This window comes from Tursiops truncatus, chromosome 19 (assembly GCF_011762595.2).
Source record: "Tursiops truncatus isolate mTurTru1 chromosome 19, mTurTru1.mat.Y, whole genome shotgun sequence".
Classification (NCBI taxonomy): domain Eukaryota; kingdom Metazoa; phylum Chordata; class Mammalia; order Artiodactyla; family Delphinidae; genus Tursiops; species Tursiops truncatus.
The window spans coordinates 31,391,150-31,406,522 of record NC_047052.1 but is presented as its reverse complement, the minus strand read 5'-3'; the positions used below and the strand labels follow the sequence as shown (position 1 = coordinate 31,406,522).

Here is a 15,373-nt window from a genome sequence, read left to right as displayed (position 1 = left end):
GCTGATCTATAACCACTGAAATGACCCTGAGCAGAACTCTAGTGTTTAATAAAATTCAACAATCTTTTTCTAAGGCATTTTGTTTTTGCTTAATGTGGTTAACTTTGATACTAGATATGGAGGGTCTTCAATGTCAAGTTGAGGACAAAGCAATTTATCTTGTAGGCCATATCTATTATGCCTATCTATTATCCCATATCTATTATGCATACTGGATTAATTTAGTTGATATATACATACATTTTTTAAATTTTAATAGTTTTGCATTTATTGTATGGGTAATTTTTACATGTTGCCAGCAATACAAGGTTCCCTTACGCAACAGTGATATAAGTTAAAAAGTGAGTCAATGTAAAAACATTTTTAATAAATAATACTGGTGGTAAGTAGATACGGCCAAAAGGAGGTGGCAAATCTGCGAAAGCACTGGTATAAACAAAGACGAGCCATTGGAAGTGCTTTTAGAGGGAGAATGATGCTTAGACTAATACCCTTTTGAGGGATCAAACCGAAGTGGAGCACAGATTTGATTGCAGGCGGGAGAAATTTAAAAAATACAGAGAGTCAGGGAGGAGCTTGTGGCTATGGCTGAGGCCTTGGCTAGGACACTGGCAGTGGAAAGAAAGAAGACAGACGCAAAAGAGGTCATGAGAAGAAAAATGAAGACGGCATGAAGAGCTATTGCCTTAAGAGAATGAAAGGGGCCAAGTAATCACAGTTAATATTTTGTATCCGAAAATGACGAGGGCATTGAGAGAAGTGGTAAAAACTTGAAGGGGAGCTCTGGGGCAGAGGGATGCAGGTTGCCATATGGCTTATGTTTGATTTAAACTGATGGCAGGCAGGGAAGTGGTGATATCCTATAGAGAGCTGCCATATAGGGGATGAGAAATGTAGATCAAGCCAGAGATGAAGCTTTGAGGCCTCGGGGAAGACTGCGAAAAAGGCCCCGGTTCTTCCACCTCCCTGTATCCACGCCCCTTTGTCATGTGATTTTGCAGCAGCTCCTTTCAAGAAATGGAATCTACCTCCCCTCCCCTTGAATCTGGCTTTGGGCAGTAGAACGTGGTAGAAGGAACAGAATTTCTGAGCCTGAGCTCAAGGGCCCTCTGCACTTCTCAGAATGCTACTACCATGCAGGCACTTGTGTACATCTTGGCGTGCTGGAGGGGAGAGACTACACGTATGTGCAGGAGAAGCAAGGGGCCCCAGTGGACAGTCAGCCAATCTCCAGAAACAGAGCCTCACAGCCAACCTGCCACTGCCCACAAACACATTAGCGAATCCAGCCAAGATGAGAATAACTGCCCCACTGGGCCCAGACTAAATTACTGACTTGCAGAATCACAAGTAAAACATGTTTTCTGTTTTAAGCCACAAGGTTTACTTTGTTACGCAGCAATAGATAGCCGATACAAACAACATCAGAGAGGGAACAGCTAAAGGCAGAAAGCAAGATCCACATACAAAGTGAAAATAATACAGGGGAAAAAGAGCAAGAAGCCAAGCTTTGGGAGGACATTCCCACCGCCTGGGAAGAGGAGGGAAAGCCGCAGACAAGACAACAGAGCAGGAGTACCCAAATATGTCAATACAATATTTGGGAACCAGAGACATGGGAGATCACAGGACACAGAAGGATAGTCATCAGGAAAGCATAGCCCCAGGGCTCAGAGCAGGATCTAGCTTAAGTAGGCACTTCACATTCTTGCAGGAATGAATGAAGTTTGATCCAGCAAGGCAGAGCTCACAGGAGAAGAGGAAAAAGGTAGTGTCAGTAATGCAAGGAGGAACAGAAGCAGACTGCAGGGTGTTGAGGTGGGCCTGAGTGGGAAAGACATGGAAAAGCCCAGGGAGAGACATCTTGTTTGCGCCATTGTTCAGAGAGATGTTAAAAAGGCGGTCCACAGAGTCAGACAGAAGAGTCGATGTGGATGGTCCTTTCTCTAGGACTCACAACTACCAGCATAGCCAGGACCAACAGCAACAGCATCACCTGGGAATGGGTTAGCGATGCCAACCTTCCGGCCCACCCAGACCCGCTGATCCGCATTTTATCCTGACCCCCAGCTGACCCGCATGCATATCCCTCATAGAAGCACTGCTCTGCGAGGTCCAGAGACAAGGAAGAAAGAATGTTTAATTACATCTTGAGAAAGTCATTCTGTTTTGAACTCCTTTCAAGCCTCCAGATAAAATCAAAGCCAGAGTCTCAGTCTGGTGCTAACACATCTTCCACACCTCCCTAACACTTGCAAATCCCCCTTTTCAACAAACAGAGAGCAGAGCCTGAGGCCAGCAAGGTCTCCAGTGAGCTCTCCAGAATACTGTTTACTCCCCTGGTATTTATCTTTAGGATTTTCTTCTATGTCTGGGAAGTGATAGGGTTTTCCATTTGAGATGGTCTTCATTTCACATTAATTTATGTAAGGGAAAAAAGTGACTTAAACAAAACCATGACATGTACTATAATGTGGATAGAATGAGGAGACAGCCAAAGCCGTGACAAGGGAGGTGGCCCTCAACAAACTGTAGATTGGAAAATCTGTAGTGGAGGTCAGAGGACATCTGGGCACATTTGAAAGTAGAAAAAGGACTAAGACGGGAAAGATGGGAGCTGTCCGCAGAACCAATATTCAACAATCAGAAAGGGAATGACGCTGTTGGGGGAATTTCTCCCAAAGAGTAGAAACTGCTCTCCTCTGGGTCTGGATAAAAGAGAGAAGCGGTTCCTACACGAGTGAGGATGACACATGAGCAATTCCTAGCAGATAATATCAACGTTCCTCATGAAGCGAAAGATGTGAGTTCCCTCCTAAGAGTGAGGGGAGAGCTGGTCTGACTGTGACTTAAAAAGAGTGGAGGCGACTTGGACTCTCCGTTTGGAGAATGTCCAAGAGAATAAAGAGATAAACAGAAGGACCCAAGCACACTCAGAGAGCTTTCGTTTTTAGAAAGGAAAACGGACACAGTGTTCAGTTACCCTAAAGTTGAGAAATGAGGCTGACCAAGGGCTGACACAGCCTACACAGCAAAAGGAGAGGGGGCTGAGGAAGCTGCCGTGTCTTTGCCATCGAGGTTGCATGGTCAAGGGTAAAAGAAGGGGGCCAGAGGGTTAAGTGAGGAGAAAGGGCGTAAAGAACTGCAGGTTTCTGGGGAAGAAGATTTGGTGAATGTGTGGATACGATGAGTCACAGGTAAGCTGGGTTTGATCAAAAAGGAAACCCATCAGTTGAAAAACAATCTAGTTTTAAAAAACGCAACTGAAGACTGACTTGTGCGCAAAACTCTATTACCCAGAGTTAGGACCTGAGAAATGGCAGTGTAAAAATTCAAGAGGTATTTTGAAAAGAAGAAAAATTTGGGCCTAAAATATAGGTAATGAATTAATATTAGGACATCGGATTTGCAGTTCCTACAAAGACACAGATCAATCATCGGGTATTTTAAGCATGCCCAAAATAAAACCCCAAAGCTGAAGAAAGGATTGAAAAGATAGCACAGTGTATCTCTTTCACCAAAAGAGGACCCTCCAGGAGCAAATAAAACCGAAAATATTGAACGAAGTTTAGCAAAATACAATGTTACAGTTTGTTCACGAAATCTCCAACTTGGAGATACCCAAAAGTGTTCCTTGGACCTCACCCGTCACTCACTCATAGGCACTCACCCCTGCTTCTGCAGTAACTGAGTGTTCCCTGGGCACGTGGCCAGCCACAACCTGGCAGTCACAGGTGTGGCCATGTGTCTCAGTTCTGGCCAGTGAGAAAGAAGCAAGTGTCCTGTGGCAGCCTCTGGAGACCTCCCTTGACCACATTTCCTTCCTGCCGGTTGGACCATGATGATGACTGGCATTCTACCTTGGACCATAAGGACAAGGGTCACATGAAAGTTAGAGACAACTTGGGTCCCAGATGTCTATGAAGCCCGCGTAACAGCCCAGAACTACTTACCTCTGGTCTTCATTAGGGACAAGAGAAAATCTATCTCATTTAAGCCACTGCTTCTCAAGTGGTTTGGGGGGTGTTACTGTTTGTTTGGGGGTTTTTTTGGTTTGTTTTGTTTTTATTTGGCCGCACTGCACAGCTTGTGGGATTTCAGTTCCCCAACCAGGGATGGAACCCGGGCCCTCGGCAGTGAGAGTGCGGAGCCCTAACCACTGGACCACCAGGGAATTCCCTCAAATTTTTTTTTTCTGTTACTTGCAGGTGAACCCTAACTAACAGGCCCTTCTTTGCCTACATTGAAGTTTCCCCTTCCTTGACCATTTCTGGAACACTTTCACCAAACCAACCATTGGCTTCTGCCTAGAACACCTCCCTATGTACACATATTCACACACACACACACACACACACACACACACACACACACACACGAATTTCATGAACACTCACATATGCACACCTGCTCTCCTACCAAACTAGAGGTCTCTTGAAGGCAGACCACATCTAATGTCAGCCCCTCACAAGAAGTGCATTCCTAATAAATGCTTGGCAAATAACAATGATGACATTTGCATTAAATAAGCACAAGCTATTTCTGGTTTCCACAAAGGATAAGAAACATGGACAACTCAAATCCTCAAAAATCGTCAAAATCGTCAAGCTCCACTTCATTTAGCAGTTTAAATGGACTTTTTTTTTTTTTTAACTACCTCATGCCCACTTCCCTTTGCTGTGACATCAGCGTTTTGCTCTCCCTCTGAGGATCCATTGCTCCCGACTCTTGGCCTATGTGGTTTCCATGGGGCTGCCAGTATGCGCCCCTGATCCTGAGATGGGTATGTGATGTTGGGCTTGGGCACGTGACCCAAGTCTGTCCAATGAGACTCAGTGCAGAGGAGGTACAGAAACAAGCAGGGAAGAGAATCTCCCCTTCTTGGGGAAGCTGAGCTGTGCAGGTGTGACTTGGAGCTGCTACTGAACATCTTCCCACCACCCAAGTATAACCTGACTGAGAGAGAAGCTGAACAGATGAAAACAGAACTAATATAAAGGAGTCTTGACAGCATCCCTTTGTAACACCTGGATCCAGCTACGCCTGAAGCAAAACTTACAACCCCTTTTCTATTTAACTCATTTTGAGGACTTTTCCCCACTTGGAGTCCAAAGAATTTTTACTTATACAACAGTTTAACCACTTCTCCATTAAACATTGTTGTTAGAATTTTTTGAGTAAGCCAAATAATGAGTTGAGTTTCTCCCTGGAGACAGGCATAAAGGAGTAGCAAAACAGTCTACCAGTACGCTTTATGAGTACTCAATAGTTCTAAATTTAACTCATCCTTTTTTCGAGAAAAACCAACTTCCAACCAAACATACATATTTCACAAAAGTGTTCTAGTCAGGCCAGCATTCGAGACTTCTCCTTCCTATATCTAGAAGATTTTTTAAAAGAAAGTGGAAAAATTTTGTTATTCTGCAGCACACCAAAATCCCTTGCTCATTATAAATTAGCTGTCGAAACTGCTGGGAAAATCTCACATTATAGTACAGTTACACTACATCAATTTAAAATATTTTGAAAACTCACTTCCATTACAATATTTAATATAATTCTTCTATATATACAATTTATAGTCAGTGTAGAAAAGGTCACATTAAACTCGCAAGATATGGAATAGAAGGGCCCACCTTAAAATCTATCTCCTCCAAAAGAACGAATCTATATCATTCAAATATGTATTTAGAGTGAAATCCAAACACTTCTTGATGTTGGCCAATTTCTTTAATTTATGGATTATCAAGACATGACAAGTATTCTTTTATAAACAAAGTAAAATTAAATTAAGATTAAAGATAGAATGTTAGTCATACAAGAAGGGACATTTTCCAATGGCTAATGTGTTTTATACAAGAGTGGAACATATCTAAAAGAACATGGCCTCCCAAAGGAAGGGATTAGGATACAAACCTAGGAAACAAAGAAAATAAAATGACCTACTACAAAGAGAGAAGATAAAACCTGTCAGAAGCTCATGCAGACCTTGAATAAAAGCTTCTACTCCTTTTATTTTAATAGGGTTTTTTAAAAAGAGTGCTGAATCCACCTTTAAAATACACTGAATTTATAAGCATACTTAGCAGAAATTCTGTCCTTCCTTATCAACCACACTCAAAACAGATTCCCCAAGATATTTATGACATCATGAACATGTCACAAAATCCAGTTTGAAGTTGCATCTCTTACACAAAGAAAAACACATGAAATGTTTTAATTCATAAATGGCTGACGTGGTTGTAAAGTATGGTATTGCAAATTTTGCATTATTCCCACTTGATGATAGCCATTTAAGACTGTTTCTTTCCAAATAACTGTTAAGCTAGAAAAGATATATCATCACACACACACACACACACACACACACACACACACACACACACACTCCTTTTTTTGTTTTTTTTTTTTTGCGGTATGCGGGCCTCTCACTGTTGTGGCCTCTCCCGTTGCGGAGCACAGGCTCCGGACGCGCAGGCTCAGCGGCCATGGCTCACGGGCCCAGCCGCTCCGCGGCATGTGGGATCTTCCCAGACCAGGGCACGAACCCGTGTCCCCTGCATCGGCAGGTGGACTCTCAACCACTGCGCCACCAGGGAAGCCCCACACTCCTTTTTTATACCATCCTTGTCATGGTACAGTAAGATTTCCAAATTTTCGGAGTTTCACGTGTTACGTCCTAAAATACTGCCTCCCAAACTGGGAAGTTGGATTACCAAACACCGCACCAGCCTACCCTCAAGACCAAGGATGCGTCCTTGCCACCCCGTCTCCTTACTATTAGAGAAATGACTTCTGTTTCCAGCGCTTTATCACTTACAGGAAGCCTCAGAGTTTGGTTCTCCAACCCTGAGCTCTCTGAGTTCCAAGGCACGGGTAGGTTCCAGGGCACCTACTTGACATCTCTGTGGGAATGTTCCACCCAAATATCCCATATCAGTGTTATCTTTCCTTCAACCCCAGCTTCTCCTCTGGCCTCTCTGCTTCTGTTCAAAGTCTTAACATTCATTCAGGTCCCCAGTTCAAACACCCTGAGTCGTCTCCGCTTCCTCTTTCTCTTTCCTAAGCTACAGAGATGCTCTGTTCCGTGCCCTCCTCTCCTTCACGTCCATATTCACATCTCCTTAGTTCAAATCTTTCTCACACTTTTATCTTGACTGGCTAGTGGCGTCCTCCCTGGTCCCCGCTGACCGCCACCTCCTGTTGGGCCCCACGCTAATCTAGTCAAAAAGTCAGATTCATCTTCACAAAATTCAACCCCTACCACACGCTAGCCCACTCAAAATTCTTCAAACGTGCTCAGCAGCAGACACGGGTGTCCTTCCAACAGCCTCCTTCCTTGCTAACAGAGCGTAACATCAATTATGCTCATGTGACAAGTGTCCAGCCCCAGGGGATGACATGGGATTGGTCTATGCTGATCACAGCAGTCCTCTTCTTCTTTGCCAATGACTGTCCTAGGGTGGGCATGTGATCCGTTTCTGAACAGTAAGATGAAAGAGTCTAGTGGAACTGTTTCCAAGAAAGCTATTCTTTCTTAATAAGAGATGTGTAGAAAGAGAAAGTGCTCCTTTACTGCCACCCACACCACTGCCCTGCTTCTCATTTCGCATGCTATCATGTGAGGATGTGACGCCTAGAGCTACAGCAGCCAACCTGTGACCATGAGGAGAATGTTGAAATTCCAAGGATGGCGGAATAAAGAGAAAAGTAAAGGGGGTCCTTGAAGACATGATTGAACCATCCAAAACAGCCTGAAATGGCCCACCTAAAGACTTACTAGTAAACAAATGTCTTTAGGGTTTATGCACTGTTTATTGTTTATTCTGTTACCTGCAGCCCAAAGCATTCTAGCTGATAAACTTACAAAGAACAAACTACTTCCCTTACCACTGAAGGCCCTCTGTGCCATGCTACTCACAGTATGACATCATCACCTGAGAGCCCCACCCCAGACCTATGATGCAAAAACTCTAGAGGTAAAGTCCAATGGTCTGTGTTACAGAAAGCACTCTGGGTATTACTCGTGTATGCTCAAGTTTGAGGAGCACGGCTCTATAATATGATCACAAATTACTCTTTTCCATTTCATCTACTATCCTACATACCGCAAGGAACACTGGGTCTGTATTTCTCCGATGACAGTGACCTCATTTCACTAGGTCTGAGCATCATTTGATGCTCGCTTAATTTCATCTCTTTCTAATCAAAGTTTTCAAACTCGAAGCCTCCTGGGACCTGAGAGGTATACAGAAGGAAGTGTGAGGTGGAGGGAGTGGAGAGGACCACGGTGAACTGTGGAGTACACAGCCATCTGAATCAGGGCAACTAGCAGACGATGCCATGCCAGGGTACAGGTCCAGTATTTACGATGAAAGAAAAACTGGAAATCCAGATTTATATGCAAAGATTTTTAGAAACAGACAACTAATTTATTTTTTTAAATACTGGTGCAAAGTAAACAAAACAAGTCCTCAAGTGGATTCAGTGTCTCCCCGACAGTTTGTGACCTGGAGTAGACAGTTCTTGAAATAACCACACATACTTTGAAGGCTGTGGCCACGTACAACCATTGACTTCACCTGAAATGACTAAAATTAACATTCTTTGGCTAACTGTATATTAGGCTTCACTGAGCACATGGTTCTCATCAATATTCCACTGGTTGACGTGGAAAAATGGGGAGTTTCTGGACCTCAAGCTTGTGTCAGCAGGACTGCTTTATCCAGTAGTCACCATAGACCGGACACCTAGAACTATAAGATTCTCAGGAGCCTACAGAAATGTTTAAAATGTAGAAAAAAGTAATTGGCCACACAGCACAGAAGTAAGCGTGCATGCACGCACACACACACGCTACAAAATTAAAACTAATAGATGCTCAATTAAATGCCTACAAAATACAAACATAAGCCACCTAATCAACATCAACTCAGATATGGTATCATGTCATATTGTATTGAATGCAGGATGTGGAGGGGAGCCCAAATCAATAGGGCTTAGGAATTGCCAAGGGCCTCAAAAGGCCCTGAGTGCCGACCAGGAACCAATCATTCTGTCCTAGGTCTTGTCTTCTTTATAGCAATCACAAACTTCGTACCCAGTTTTACTGCCCCTGGACATTGCTCACTTCAGGATCCTCAGCCTAAAACAAAGTTTCCAACCAGAGCTGCGTGTTGGAATCACCTGGGGAGCTTTTAAACACACAGCTGCCTGGATCCCCTCCCCAGAGACTCTTACTGAACTAGTCTGGGGTAAGGCTGAGCTTGAGTATCTTCTACAAGCCTCCTCCTACCCGACCATGGCTGAAGCCAGGGCTGAGACCCCACCGTTCTAGAAGCATTTCCAGAAGCATTCTCTGAGAGAGTCATCTTTCCAGTTAGGCCATCTTGATTTTCTTTCTACTGTCTTGGCTTGGAACAAAGGAAGATCACGGTACCATCAGTGGACTGATCATCTAGAACAGGGGTTGGCAACCTTTTTCTATAAATAATAAATGTTTTAGGCTTTGCAAGCCATGCAGTCTCTGTCACAATGACTCAACTCCGCCACTGTGGCATGAAAGTAGCCCCAACAAGATGTAAACAAATGAGTGGGGCTGTGTTCCAATCAAAGTTTATTTATGGACACAAAAGTCAATTTCATGTAGTTTTCACAGTCACGAAATAGTCTTCTTCTTTTGAATTCTTTCAACAGTTGAAAAACGCAAAAACCAACCTTAACTTGCAGACCATGACCTGTGGGCTGCAGTCTGCCAGCTCCTGACCTAGAATGACTACTCCATTGGTTTGAGACCATAAAACTAACGAATGATAGAATCCAAATTATTAGATTAGAACTACACTGAAAGTGGTTAAATTATACCTCCTCCACTGACTCAACTGAATTATCCACATAGTCGAACACTGTAGTAGAACTGCCCACAGAGTCGAACGTAAACTAGAAATGATGTATTTTAAAATGATTTTCGCATCCTCATCTGCATATGAGTTTGTTAAGACAAAAGTTGCAAAGGAGCAGTACACAGGCATGCTTTGAGGGTCCCACATAATGATTTCACGTATTTGTTAATTTGCAGCCAATACTTAAAATTCAGGATATTTCCCACAAAAACCCAGATTATCATTTTCTTGAAAAAAAAGAATTGCAGAATGTGGAGATACTGGGTCAAATGTTGGCATGGCAACAATCTACTAATGCTGAGCAAGGCTCCCCCTTTAAATGGGGCATGTTCTCCACTTGACCACAACCTCTAGCTTCATGAAGGTTAACTGGCTGTCCCTACAGACAGAGTTTATGACCCTTGCTCTAAGGTCCCTAGAAGAACCTTTTACTTCTTTCACAATGTGGTTTCCACATCTTGGTTAAACACCTGACATGGAAATCTCTCAATCTGCTCTCAAAATTCAACACCCCCATACTCCAGACCCTAGAAATAAAACCATGAGTTCTCATGCTAGTGCAAGATATCAACTTAAGGAGAGTTTCAATCAAATCCCCCTTCCCTCTCAATACGTTCTCAACTTGAACCGTGGGCTCCAATAAGGTAGACCAATGACAAACCACCCTTCAGGTCCTCTTATTCTTCAGGCTAGCCAAGGTAGATAGGCCCATGAGGTGGAGGGAAAGTGCTCACATCAGAACAGCTTAATTAAGCAGAGTGATCAATAACACATATAATAATTAGGAAGCAATGTTTGAGCCAGATGGAGTTACAACAGCATAGGATTATTCTACATAGGGTAAGACGTCAATAGCTGTATTTTGAAAGGGGGTGGGGAAGCCCTAAGAATATGCAGAAAAGCTAGTAACTAGAGTTTAGTCCAAATTCATTATTAACCCAATGCGTGATTGTACCTGGCTTACACCCACATTAAACGTAACAGTGTATTTGGGGGCGGGTGGGTGAGGAGAGCTGGCTTCTGACCACTACATGCCGATTGATACGTTGCATATTAGCTTCTTACTGGTGAAGACAAATTGAACCCAGGGAAAGAAAAGTTCCAGATATATAGACAATGGGTCACTAATTCACTTGAATAACATAAAGCTTTTTTTTAAAAAAAAAGATATAGGTGTTAGTTTAATTTGTTAGCTGCATCAGAAAAAGAAATGTTCAAACAGTAGATTTTCCACTTGAAATTAAAATGGAAATTAGCCCTGAGGAAATAGAGATGACTTTGAGTTTATACATCAGTGGCTGGTTCATGAATTATTAACTGATTTTAATGATCCTGGCTATATTTTATTTGAAGTTATTCTCCTACTTGCAATGACTTTTGAACCCTCAAAACTCTTTCATCCATTCTCCATAGACAGAGTACACACTTTCATGAGCGCTGACATTTAAAAAGGATCCATATACTCACAGAATGTGAAGATAATACACATGCATATAAGTTATACAAAGGACTCGGGTCATTTGTTAAAGAGAGAAATGAATGAAACCCTATTATTCACGGTTTGTAAATAAATTTAACGATAAGCGCTAACTTTTCCCTTGTTAAGCCTGGAGCGGAGGGTTCTGTATTTCTTCTAAAGTTTCCCAGATGGTCGTTAAAACAAGAAAGGGCAGAAACAGACTTTCTTTGAAAGCCATCACTTCCCATCCGGAAAGATAACGCACATGATCAAAAGTTAAGTCTTAAAAGATTAATGATTACAGGTGTTTTCAAATAAGATACATGCATGTCTTTGTACGCTGGTTTTTACATTTTCAGTATAAATCTATTGAATAACGTCACTTCAGACACACAAGTTAGCTATGAAATGAAATGCTATAAACCTTTAACTAGCACTTGCTGTTTTATACCCATGAAGTTAATACTTCTTCTTCTACTGCATTCTCCCCATAAGGAAAAATTACGGGGAGTAAAGTTGGGTTTTTCACTTCTGAAATTAAGAGTAGGGAAATACAGTATCGTGGCTCAATTTAAAGATTATTGTATTTTTATCTGCAAGGAATGAAATGCAAATATCCCTTAAAATAAGTACAATCTGATTTCTACCAATATTAAGCACTGACTTTCATAAGTTGGGTACACAGAGCACTTAAGACGACAGATTGCTGAATAACTAAGAAACCGAGTTATTTCAGGCAAATCGCTGCATTAGGAAAATATGACAGCAATCCATCTTGCATCCTCACTCCTGAAACTGAACAAGCATCTCAATAAATATTGTCTGTTTGCAAGCTTTCTAGGCGCTCCCAGAAGTAAATGTTCTGAGTTTAAATTGACTCGAAATAGCCTTTCTCAAAAAATAAAAAGAGACACACACAAAACACCCACAATTTCCTCCGGTCCCTTGAAGTACCCTTGGGATCCTAGTGAACAGAGAGATTTGCCACGCATTGCAGTGACTGGATTAGTACAAAAGGTTTCTATTTTGGTGTCATTCGAGTGTTGCTGATCTTAAATCAGAGAAAGAAGTAGTTACATTAGGCAAGGTAATGGCTTCCAAAAATAAGAGCATGCCCAGCTATACAAGGCTTGAATACACAAGGCTAAGTTGTAAGGAGATAAATAATACCCCACTGGAACAATTAGGTGGATTCTCAGAAACACTACATACTTAATTAGGCTGCCTAAGTCCCTAACTGAGCATACATGGGAGACTTTTGAAAGCATTTAATAACTTGAGTAAATCCAAAATCAGAGGCCTGAAACTAAACCTGAACCCTGGCTACAGGGATAGGCCTTTTCTTGCTTCTCTTTCAATGCTTAATGTTATCACTCTAGGAATTTTGAGAGCATGAACGCCCACCATCACCAAAGGGTTAAAACACACTGAATGATGTCCCTTCCTTCTATACTTGTTGGGAGGCCCCTCCGTGCCAGGCGCAGAGCTGGGTGATGATGGCACAGGGCAGAGGGGTGAGGAAGAGAGACCCTAATGGTGTTTCACAAACTTCAGCACTGGAGTTGGGAACGGAGTATAAACAAACAGAAAGGAACACGAGCCTCCATCAGCCACGGGGCACAGCAAACTGTTCCTCACTCTTAGATACAAATCCTCCTCTTCCTGCTATGTATTCATTAGTTTTGTATAGCACCTTTCTTTCTGCAGGCTCCTTATTTCCTCCTCTGTTATCCAAGCAATCATAAACAAACTGCGATTTGAAAGAAAAAGGAGGGGAGGAGGGAGGGGCAGGGGGGAAGGAGAAAGAAAAACCACATTCAAAAGGCACAGGCCAGCCAGAGCACAGCTCTTTCTCTGAATATCGCCCTCGGGGTGATGTTTCCTCTAAAGCTTGGCCTTGGGGGCTTCAGGAAAGGATTGAGAACGGGAGTGCGCGCTGCGCTGGCCCAAGGGCCGCGGTTCTCGCACCTACTCGCCGCTCCGAGCTGCGGCCAGCTGCCCTTCTGAGATCCACCTTTGGCCACCTGAAACGCTGGGTCCTCGAAGTTGGAACAGGGGGAGGTGAAGGAGGTGGGGTGACCCAGGGCGTGGTGTGGAGGTCTCTAACCCTGATCTCCCCGAAATGCCAAACTTACCCCTCCCCCCAAAATGAAAGATAAGAAGCCACTAGTGCTAACCAGGGAGGGGCGGGCACCTCCATTGCATGGTCCAGAGCGCCCTAGCGAGAGGGCAGGAAAGGCCACCTGCGGGGGTCCCACCACTTCGCGGCTCCCCTCTTCGAAGACCCCATCCAGGGCACGCTCAAAAGTTAGTTCCTTTCCTTCGCTAAGCGGCCCTGGGTCCAGCTCTCGGGGGCGTGGGGGAGGTGAGATGGGCTGGGAGGGGGGCGGCGAAGTCATCAGACCACGAGATGGGGGACTCCTGCGTTGCCCCCTTCCCCCCGCAAACTCAGGGGAACTGCGATCGTGTTTACTAATAACAACAACAAAGAATCACACGCTAGTCCCCCCTTGCAGTTCTTGGGCTGCTCTTCTTTGGGGCAGCCAAAGAGCGTCGGCCAGGTTGGGGGGGGGGGGAGACAGTGGGAGGAGAGGCGGAGGAGAGAGGGGAGCGCCGGCTGAGGGACAAAAAGGGGGGTGGGAAGGGGGCAGAAAGAGTAGAGCGGGAGAGTTGGACAGAAACGAAGGCGCAAAGGGAAAGGAGCGGAGAGGGGAGAGAAAAGTGAAGCAGGCGGAGATCTGGACCGCGGGGCGCGCCCGGGATGGGGAGGTGGCCCCCGACCCGCCGCCCCCCGGCCCTGGCCCGGCCCGGTCACCTTGCTGTAGCCGTAGTACCCCAGGCACTGCGCGAAGTCCAGGCCGGCGGGGTCCCCGGCCGCCGCGGGGTAGAATCTCACATCCATGCCGGAGCCGGGCCCGGGGCCGGGGGCCGGGACTGGGGCTCGCCGGGACCGGTGCCTGCCTCCTCGAAGCCGCTAGATCCACCGTCGGGGGCGCCCAGCCGGGGTTGTCCGGGGGCGGCGCGCGGGACTTGGGCCGGAGGGGCGCCGCGACCGGGAGCCAGAGGAGCCCGGGAGCCGCGGCCGCCGCACACAAAGGCGCGGCCACGCGAGCCGCGAGAGAGCGGGAGGCGGCCCGGGGGACGCGCCCCGCCGGGGCACCAAGGCAGCGCTGCGCACCGGCCGGGCGCCCGGGGCGCGGGGCGCGGCGCGGGGGCCCGGGGCGGCGCGGCGAGTTCAGGTGCGCGGGGCGAGGCTGGGACGACGACGGCGGCGGCGGCGGCGGCGGCTGGCCCCGCTCCTCCTCCTCCTCCCCGGGCGGACTGAGGAGAGGAGCCGCGGAGACAAGGGGCCCAGCCCCTCCCCTCCTTCTCCCCCTCCTGCCTCCCTCCGCCGCCGGTCCCCTCCCCGCGCCGCCGCCGCTCCGCCCCTCCCACCGCGGGCAGCTGGCGCGCCGCCCGCCCCGCCGGTGCGCTCTCGGCCCGGACCGCCTCCGGGCGCGCGGACCCCGCCCCGCCGGCCCCTGCCCCGCGCGGTCCCTCGCGGCTCACCCCGCGCCTCGCGCAGCCCTCGACCGCCCCGTCGCCCGCGCCGCGGCCTCCCCCTCTCCGGGGCCCCTCTTCTTCCCACCGCGCCCCCCTTCCCTCTCCGGTCCTCTTTGTCCCCGCTGCCTCGGAGCGCTCCTCGCTCCCCTCCTTCCCTCGGCCGCTTCGGCCAGTCCCGTGCCCGGTGTGGACCCCCGCCCCCTTTCGGACCACCGCTGCCCTGGGCCCCCGGCTCCTGCCAGCAGCATCCGCGCGCCGTCCGCTCCCTTCCCACCACTCCTCTTTCCCTCGGTTTCCACTCCTCGTCCCCATTCCTTCCTCGTGGGTCCCCCGATCCCTCTACCCCACTCCGCCTTCCCCCACGAGTGTCCCCTTCTTGGAGGCACCTAACCCAGCAGGTAATCTGCACGATTGCCTCCGAAGAGCCGGGAGCTGGGAGCCCCGTGTACACCTGTGGTGTTTTCCAGGA

General features: G+C 46.6%; 1 protein-coding gene across 1 annotated transcript in view; it reads right to left on the bottom strand.

The window, feature by feature from the left end:
* The window catches only part of TOX3 (TOX high mobility group box family member 3), a 105,038-nt gene extending 91,278 nt beyond the window's left edge, over window positions 1-13,760 (bottom strand). Inside the window, exon 1 of the mRNA XM_073796797.1 lies at window positions 13,497-13,760. Within this exon, the coding sequence (XP_073652898.1) occupies window positions 13,497-13,760 (264 nt within the window). The remainder of the gene's footprint in view (window positions 1-13,496) is intronic.
* Between the last annotated feature and the right edge of the window lie 1,613 nt (window positions 13,761-15,373).